The sequence below is a fragment of the Muscardinus avellanarius genome (genome assembly GCF_963383645.1).
Source record: "Muscardinus avellanarius genome assembly, chromosome: 16".
Classification (NCBI taxonomy): Eukaryota; Metazoa; Chordata; class Mammalia; order Rodentia; family Gliridae; genus Muscardinus; species Muscardinus avellanarius.
In genome coordinates, this window is record NC_137802.1 from 2,183,238 (window position 1) to 2,192,229 (window position 8,992).

The following is an 8,992-nucleotide window of genomic DNA, read 5'->3' on the forward strand; positions in this document are numbered from 1 at the left end:
TCGCGCTGCCACGTGGGGCAGTGCCCTGGCGGCTCTGATTGGCCGGGGAGCGCGGCCGACTGCGCGTTCGACGCGTGCCGATTGGTCGGCGCGGGGCCGGCGGAGTAAGTAGTGAATGGGAGGGGGCGGAGGCCCCGCCCCTTGGAACGTTGATACATTATAACTTTTTTTTCTTGTTACTTTCACCCCCAGATCCAGCGAGAGGCGGCAGCGGCGGCGGTTGCTAAGGGAGGGGACGCGCGGGGTAGCGCGACCCGAGCGGCGGAGTCACCGAGCGCGGCGGTCCAGGGTGTCCCCTCCTTCGGGACCCGCGCCGCGCCGCGCCCCGACAGCCTCCCGCCGCCCGCGGAGCAGCAGCGGGCGCAGACCCCACCCCGGAGCGCGCCCCCAGGAGCCGGCGCGACCCCGGAGCGCAACTCGGATTCTTTATTTCCAACTCGCCTTCCGCGGCTGGGACCTTCTCCGGGGGCGCGCGCGCCGCCCCCCGCCCCAGGCGCCCGGAGGGAAGACCCGGGCCCGGAGGGTCCCCGCTCCGGCCCCGCGGGCGCGGAGAGGATTGGCGGCGCCCGGCGGACCCCAGCCCCCCAGCGCGCGCCGGGGATGGAGCCGCAGCCCGGCGGCGCCCGGAGCTGCCGGCGCGGGGCCCCCGGCGGCGCCTGCGACTTGGGCCCGGCCGGCGAGGCCGCGCCCATGAGCCTGGCCATCCACAGCACGACGGGCACCCGCTACGACCTGTCGGTGCCCCCCGACGAGACCGTGGAGGGGCTGCGCAAGCGGCTGTCCCAGCGCCTCAAAGTGCCCAAGGAGCGCCTGGCGCTGCTCCACAAAGACACGTAGGTACCGCGCCGCCCCCGCGCCCCCCGCGCCCGCCGCCCCCTCGGGCCGGGCCCCCGGGCGGGAACAAAGAGCGCGCCGCGCGGGGAGGCAGGGGGCGGCCAGACGAGGGGCGGGGGCGCGCGGCGCGCTCTCGGGCGCCCTCTGCTCGGCCTCGCTCGCCGCGCCCCCTCCCCCGCCTGGGGTCGCCGCACAAAGGCGGGGGCGGAGGCGCCCCGCCGGGCTTCCGCGGCCCCCCTCGGGGACGGAATGGTGCCCCCGGCGCGGCGCAGGGGTCCGGGGCACGCGAGTGGGGGCCGCCGCCGCCCCCTCCGGCGCCCGCGCCCTCGCCGGCTTCCGCATCTGCTCGGCGGCCCCCTCCGCGTCTGGCTGTCTCCCCCCCCACACCCCGTCCCCCCGCCCGCGTCTCTCTGCCCCCCTTTGTTCTCGACACCGAGCGCTCCCCGCAGCCTCCCCTCCCCCCTGGTATTTAAATCGCCTCCAGGCCGGAGCGTCCTCCCCCCGCGAGCCTCCGGGGACAGGCAGTGTCCATCCCCTACGGAGGGGCCCCGTGGGGGAGGGGTGGGCGGGGGAGGGTCTCCTTTGTCTGCGCGGCGGCCGGGGAGGGAGGGAGGGAGGAGGGGGAGCGCGGCCCCCGGAGGCCTCTCCGAGGCGCCCACAAAGACCAGCCGGGGCGCGGGGGGGCCTTGTGGGCAGGGGCCGGGCAGCCTGGGGGGCGCGGGGGAGGGTGGGGTCGCCGGGGTGTCCAGGTGACGACCAAGTGTTTTGTCGAGCCGCAGAGGGGGTGTCCGAGAACGGAGTTGGGGCTCCTGCGAGGCCGACCCGAGCTGCCGGGGGCGGGGGGCTCCCGGGCCGGGCCGGGCAGCCGAGCCGGTGGGGGTGGGAAGCTCCTGCGGCCCCCCGCACGCACCGCCCTCCCCCGCGGCCCCCGCTTCCGCGTCCCAGTGTTGTCTCTGGCGTCTCAGCCTCTTCCTTCCTCCCCCCGCAGCCGGCTCAGTTCGGGGAAGCTGCAGGAGTTTGGCGTGGGTGACGGCAGCAAACTGACGTTAGTGCCCACCGTGGAAGCGGGCCTTATGGTAAATGGCTGCGGGGCGGTGTGCCCCAGAGCCCCACACAGGTGGCAGCCCCCCCCCCCCCCCCCCCCGGCCCCCTCCCCTGCCGGGGCCCACACTCAGGCGCCTTCTCCCCTCTCTTTGTAGTCCCAGGCCTCCAGGCCGGAGCAGTCTGTGATCCAGGCCCTAGAAAGCCTGACGGAGACCCAGGTAAGACCCGCGCCAGCCCTGCCCAGCCCCGGGGTCCAGCCCCGACCCCCGGCCCCCAGCAGGCAGCTCCCAGACAGAGCCTGGGGCTGTGGGAGAGGGGAGGGACCTGACCACCCTGCTTCCTCCTCCCCCTCCCCATCTGACCTTGAGGGTTTCTCTCCCACGGCCCAGTGCTGGGGGAGGGGATAGTTTTCACAAGCTTGTCTGCCTGTGGGTGACCTTGGTCCTCCAAGCCTCCATGGGGTCTCTGGGGCCCCCCTGCTCAGCAGCCCTCTATGGAGTGTTTTTTTTTTTCTTTTTCTTTTTTTTTTTCTTTTTTTTCCCCCCCTCTCCTACAATGCAGCTTCCTCAAAGGGTCTGCCAGTTTCTCAGTTTCTTTTTTTTTTTTTTTTTTTTGAAATTTCTATGGGGGAGGGGGCCGGCCAGGGGACACTACTTCCGCCTTGCCTGGCCCCATTGTGAGGGCGTGGGGAGTCACCTCGGCACCCTCTTCCTACTCCTTTTCTGGCCTTTGTTCTCTGCCTCGGCAGGGGAGGGGGAGGGGGCACCCAGCTGGAGGCCTAGACAGGATGTTAGGAAAATATTTAGTAAATGGCCAGGACCAGGCTGGGGCCGGCCCTTGGCCCTGCCGACCCCCTGAGTTCCCGGTTTTGTTGGGGCCTCTTTTTTTCTCTCTCTCTCTCTCTTTTTGCTTTCCCCTCCTCCTTCCTTATTTTCTTGGCCGAAGCTGGGCTCTCCTCAGAAGAGAGCCCTGGCCACCTCCCAGGAAGGTGACACAGGCCTCAGCTATCCGCCCGCTGCCCGGGTGGGGGAAGCAGGCCATTGCCCGCCCCGGCGAGGGGGTGGGCAGGCTCCAGGGCCTCCCTGCCCTGGCCACAGGAAACCTGCTGGGCCGCTTTGGTCTTCCCTTCCTCCTGCCCGCAGGCCCTTGCCCCCTTCCGACAAGTAGCATCCTGCCCTGGCCAAGCAGCGCAGGGGAGGAGGGAGCCTCCGAGGGGCGGGAGCCGCTGGGTGGTCTGCCGTCATCGGGTGGGGAAGAGCCAGGGGTCCCGGGAGCCCAGGTGGGGGCTGTAGGTGACTTGCAGGGACAAGGGTGACTGGTGCCCTGCCGCCTGTGGGGGCTGCGGTTGGGGGTGCCGGGTGCCTTTGGCTCAATCCCCCCGGGGAGCCCTGCGTCAGGAGGGAGATGGCAGGGGGGTGCTGGGCGGAGTGACTGGGCTCCCCAGGGTTGCCTCTTTGCTTGGCACAGAGTCATGCCCGCCCATTCGCCCTCCCCAGAGAGGAAGTTACAGGGCGGGTGGAGGAGGGGGCCCTGCTGCTCTTGAAGCTAAACCCTGGCCCTTCCTGCAAAGGGGCGTCTCTGGGGCAGGGGTGCCCCGTAGAATGCGGCTCAGGGTGGGGCCGTGCCAGGCCGGCCTTCAGGCCTCGTGTCCCCCCTCCCCACTGGCCCCAGGCAGAGGAGGTCACGCCAGCCGCTGGCAGCTGAGAACAGGGAGGGAGTTCTGGGAGGCGGTCGCCTCTGACTCATAAAGTGTATGTCACTTCTCAGAAACCTCCCCCCCATCCTGGTCCCTAAGGAGAACAAGGCTCTGGCCAGGCCCCAGAAGGCAGCTGGGGGGGTGTCTTGGTAGGAACCAGGTCAGATGCACCCGTGAGCCCGCCCACCTAGAAACGGGGCAGGTTGGGGGGGGCTCTTCTTTGGAGTGTGTTGGAGGCCCCACGGGGGACCTGCTCAGATGGGGGGGCTTCCCCACCAGTGTTGCCCCCGCCCCCTTGGCCTTGGCCCCGCCCAGGACAGATAAATATTTATCTTGAGAAAGCAAAGGTTAGAATGGAAGAATTTGTCCCAAGAATTCCACCCACTTGCTGGCTGGGTAACTTAGTGGGGAGGGGGCCTAAGACCCGCTCCCCCTCCCATCTTTACAGGCAAAGAGGATTTGGGGGCTCAAGAGGATGGATGTGGAAAGGTGTTAGGTCAGGGTCATTCCAGGGCAGTGACTGCCAGCTGGGCCCCGCCCCCCACCCCCGGCCTCAGTTTCCCCTTTAGAGAGCCCACTTGGCCAGGGAGGGCCAGGCTACCCACATCTGATCCGCCTCTGTCCCCCACAGCCCCCAGCGGCGCCCGGGCCGGGCCGGGCTGGCGGAGGAGGCTTCCAGAAATACAGATTCATTTTATTTAAGCGTCCGTGGCACCGACAGGGACTCCAGAGCCCAGAGAGGGGCAGCGAGAGGCCCCAGGTCACATAACGTGGGGGGCCGGGCCGGGCTGGGCTGGGGGCACCATCCTTGGGGACTCGGGGCTGAAGGAACCCTCTCTCTGCAGGTCAGTGACTTCTTGTCCGGCCGCTCACCATTAACCCTGGCGCTTCGAGTGGGGGACCACATGATGTTTGTCCAGCTGCAGCTGGCTTCTCAGCATGCCCCGCTACAACACCGCCACGTGCTGGCCGCTGCCGCCGCCGCCGCCGCCCGGGGAGACCCCAGCATAACAACCACCCCCGTGTCCTCTCCCTGCCGGCCAGTGTCCAGTGCCGCCCGCGTCCCCCCAGTGCCCACCAGTCCTACCCCCACGTCTGCCTCGCCCGTTACAGCCGGCTCCTTCCGGTCCCACTCAGCCTCTGCCACCTGCCCCGAGGTAAGGAGACTGGAGAGATGGCCTCTGAAACCTGATCGAATTGGGCTCGGTGTAAGGCATCTACCCCCAAAGGTTCCCCCAGTATCAGCCCTTGGCCCTGGGCTCATGGGTAATCTCTAGACACTAGGCTAACCGGCTCTCCAGACCCGGAGCGCATGGGTGATGTCTGGACCCTACACCTACGGGTGATCTCTAGCCCTGGGCTGGTGGGTGATCCCCGGACCCTGTACTCGACAGTCAGCTGGTGTCCCCTCCCACCAGCAGATGGATTGCTCCCCACCTGCCAGCAGTAGCGTCACCCCCGGAGCCAGCACCGCGTCCACTCCCGGGGGCAGCCCTACATCCCGCTCCCGCAAACCCGGCGCTGTCATCGAGAGCTTTGTGAACCACGCCCCAGGGGTCTTCTCAGGGACCTTCTCTGGTAGGTGTCAGGGCGTCAGGGCGTACGCGTGATCTCTGGTGTCCCTTGACTCTGCTCAATGCCCACTCTTTCCCCGGGAACTTCTGGGGTGCGGGCAGACACTGTCCATGCGGTGGCTTGAACACATGGGGCTGTGTGTTCTGACGCTTGTCATCCCCGCCATCGGGAGGCTGAGACGGGAGGATCGCAGTTGGCGGGTAGCCTCAACTACTTAGTGAGGCCCTCTGCAACTCACTGAGACCTGTTTTAAAATAAAGAATAAAGAGCCGGGGGTGGTGGCGCACACTTGTAATTCCAGTATTTGGGAGGCTGAGACGGGAGGATCATGGTCGCCGACAGCCTCAGCTATTTAGGTCCTCAGCAACTCAAACCCTGTTTCAAAGTGAAGAATAAAAAATGGTGGGCTGGGGCTGTATTTCAGAGGTTCCACCTCCAGACCCACCAAAAAAAAAAAAAAAATCACACACGCTGATCTCCTGTGTCTCTGGACATCCTGCAAGTTCCGGGTCCTTCTCCCCGTAGGCACGCTGCACCCCAACTGTCAAGACAGCAGCGGGCGGCCACGGCGGGACATCGGCACCATCCTGCAGATCCTCAGCGACCTCCTGAGCGCCACGCGGCACTACCAGGGCATGCCCCCCTCGCTGACACAGCTCCGCTGCCATGCCCAGTGCACGCCCGCCTCGCCGGCCCCCGACCTCGCCCCCAAAACTACCTCCTGCGAGAAGCTGGCAGCCGTGCCCCCCGCCTCCCTGCTCCAGGGCCAGAGCCAGATCCGCATGTGCAAACCTCCGGGTAAGTGCCACCTCCAAGGGCCCGCCTTTCCAGCCATTCTCCCTCCTTCTCAAGGCCCTTCTGTGTGAGCTGGTGGGCGCGGGAGCAGCTGACCCGCCTGGGGGCCCGTGAGCCAGGCAGCTGCTGCTCCCCCCGCTCCGCGGCAGCCAGGAGAGAAGCAAACGTGTGTCTGTCGGGGCACAAAGTGTCCTTGTGCGCTCCTGAGGGGGCTCCGGCCCCACTTCCTCCTCGCCCCCCCAGGCATCATCTCCAGATGGCATCTCGCGCCTCCATGAATGGCTGAGTCAGTCCTGGCAGGCGAGGCGGGACAGAGCCACCCTCCACCCCCATTGTGGGGACTTGGGAAGGAGAGGAAGCCCCCCCAAAAAAAAATCCGCACACCCAGTTCCCCTTGAGGAGTAAGCGCTCCCCACCCAGAGTCCTGGGGACAGAGTTCAACTGGGCGTTCCCCGGGGTCAGCATGACCACCACTCAGAACTGCCTTTGGTGGCACGTGTTTGTTATCCCAGGACTTGGGAAGCTGAGACGAGAGGGTCGCAGGTTCGGGCCCAACCTCGGCTACTTAGTGAGTGAGGCCCTCTGCAACTTGGTGAGGCCCTGTTTCAAAGTAAAGAACAAAAATATAGGCCCGGGAGTGGAATTCAGAGGTGGAATGCCCCCGTGTTCCATCCCCAGTGCCTCCAGAAACAAGTAGGAAATGGACGGGTTTTTGTCTCAGGCCTCAAAAGCAGCCAGAAGGGTTCAAACTCCAGTTGTGCCTTTCTTGGGCCAACCCTGTGCGGGACTCTCTAAACCCTGCCCGTTGTCCCCAGCTTATAGCTGAACAAGAAATGAGCAGCTCCAGCCAGATTCAGAGGTGCACACTTGTAACCCCAACACTTGGGAGGCTAAGACAGGAGGATCGCAGGTTTGAGGCCAGCTTCAGTATTTAACAAGACCCCCCCGGAAGCTTAGTGAGCTGTTTCAAAACAAAATAGGAGCCAGGCCTTTGTGGCACATTCTTGTCATCCCAGCATTCGGAGGCTGAGACAGGAGGATCACAGTTCATGGTCAGCCTCAGCTACTTAGTGAGGCCCTCAATAACTTAGTGAAACCCTGTTTCAAAATAATAAAAAATAGCTGGGGTTGTAGCTCAGAGATAGACTGTCCCTAAGTTCCATCCCCAGTACTGGAAAAGAAAAAAAGGTCAGGCATGGTGGCACACGCCTGTAATCTCAATACTTGGGAAGCTGAGACAGGAGGTCTCAGGTTTGAAGCCACCCTCTGCAACTCAGCTAGGCCCTCAGCAACTCAGACCCTGTTATAAAATAAAAAAATAAAATGGGGCTGAGGTTGTAGCTCAGAAGTAGAATGCGTCTAGGTTTAATGTCCAGTATCACAAAAATAATAAAAAGGGCTGGGGGTGAAGCCGGGCGTGGTGGCGCACGCTTGTAATCCCCGCGCTTGGGAGGCAGAGACAGGAGGATCCCGCAGGTTCGAAGCCAGCCGCGCGCGCTGGCTTAGGAGACCCTGTTTCCAAATAAAAATGCAAAAATAGGTCTGGGAGTGTAGCCTGGAGGTAGAAGGGCTTCCAGAAACCCCAGTACCACCAACAAAAAACAAAATAAAGATTAAAAAAATAGGGCAGGGGATGTAGCTTGGAGGTAGAATGCCCCTGAGTTCCATCCCCAGTACCACAATAAAGGGTTTTGGGGGTGTAGCTCAGAGTTAGAATGTTCTGGTGCCAAAAAGAAAATTTAGATGTTTGCCTGTGTTAGAACCCAGCGGGCACCTGTGACCCTCGGACACTGTGTGGCCCGGGGCGTCGGCTGGGGGGCTCAGGAGTCACAGTCCGCCACCTCCTTTGCAGGGGACCGGCTGCGGCAGACGGAGAACCGGGCCACGCGCTGCAAAGTGGAACGGCTTCAGCTCCTGCTGCAGCAGAAGCGGCTTCGCAGGAAGGCCCGGCGAGACGCCCGCGGCCCCTACCACTGGCCGCCCAGCCGCAAGGCCGGCCGCAGCGACAGCAGCAGCAGCGGCGGCGGCGGCAGCCCCAGCGAGGCCTCTGGCTTGGGCCTCGACTTCGAGGACTCCGTCTGGAAGCCAGAAGTGAACCCCGACATCCAGTCGGAGTTCGTGGTGGCTTAGGATCCTGAGACCCAGCACCCCCAGCCCATGCCGGGAGCACGTCTGCAGGGCCCAGCTCTGGAGGGTGGCGACCTCCCTCGAACCCACCAGCCTTTCTGGGATTTTTTTTGTTCTTGTTTTTTCTTTTTAAATCCTCTTCCTGGTGGTACCTCTCTTGAGTTGTCACAAATCCATCTCTTCTTCCTGTCCCCAGATTCCTGTGCCCTTCGGCTCCCCCACGGCCCCTCTCCAACCATGTAGCAGCCCATCCAGAACGCTGAGCGCCCAGAGGGGAGAGGCCGCCCCCACCCTAACGCTCTGCCCCCCAGCCCCCCAACCCCATTCAGGTTTTAAGTCAAAAGATGTAAATGCACTTTACAGATGAGGAGGGGGTGGGGGCTGCAGAAGGAGACTCCGTTCCGACCCTCCGCTGCCTCTGCCCCCACCCCGACCCAGAACACGGCCACCCACCACCCACAAGTTGGCAGGGGAGTCGAGCCACACCGCGAGGGGACTGGTTTCTCTCCACCCGAATCCAGCAGGGGGCTGCCCTGGGTTTGGGGTCCAGGACCCTTTCCTGCCAGGAAGGGATACAGGGAACAGCCCTGGCACCTACCCGCCCGCTGGGGTCAGCAGCTGCTCTGCGGTCAACCCCACCCCTTCCTTTTCATCCCCCCCAGCCCATTTCCCTGACCTCCTGCCCGAGCTTGGGAACTCTATTTATAGACTATTAATTTTCTGACTGAGCCAATACTGGTTGGGAATCTCTTGGGGAAAAAAAAAAAAAACTGGGAAAGAAATGGGGGGCCCCGGGGAGCTGTCCCCCACCCCTCTTTCCTCCCAGCCCAACCCGAGGGAGATGGGATTGTGGACTGTCTGGGGGCCCCTCCTGCAGCCAGGAAGGGGGGGGTGCTGAGCTGTGAATACCCCCATTGGGGC

General features: G+C 64.2%; 1 protein-coding gene across 4 annotated transcripts; it reads left to right on the top strand.

The window, feature by feature from the left end:
* Window positions 1-600: 600 nt before the first annotated feature.
* Window positions 601-8,196, top strand: MIDN (midnolin; the record flags this gene model as incomplete). Of its 4 annotated transcripts, none has more annotated exons than XM_080712463.1 (8): window positions 601-833; window positions 1,823-1,910; window positions 2,034-2,096; window positions 4,206-4,334; window positions 4,420-4,731; window positions 4,993-5,152; window positions 5,675-5,947; window positions 7,797-8,196. In XM_080712463.1, 8 exons carry the CDS (start codon window positions 601-603, stop codon window positions 8,072-8,074), a joined length of 1,536 nt encoding a protein of 511 aa, XP_080568589.1. In that variant the 3' UTR covers window positions 8,075-8,196. The 4 variants fall into 4 exon arrangements, with proteins under 4 accessions (XP_080568589.1, XP_080568590.1, XP_080568591.1 ...); XM_080712464.1 differs by having other exon boundaries at window positions 4,996-5,152; XM_080712465.1 differs by lacking the exon at window positions 4,206-4,334.
* Window positions 8,197-8,992: the final 796 nt, after the last annotated feature.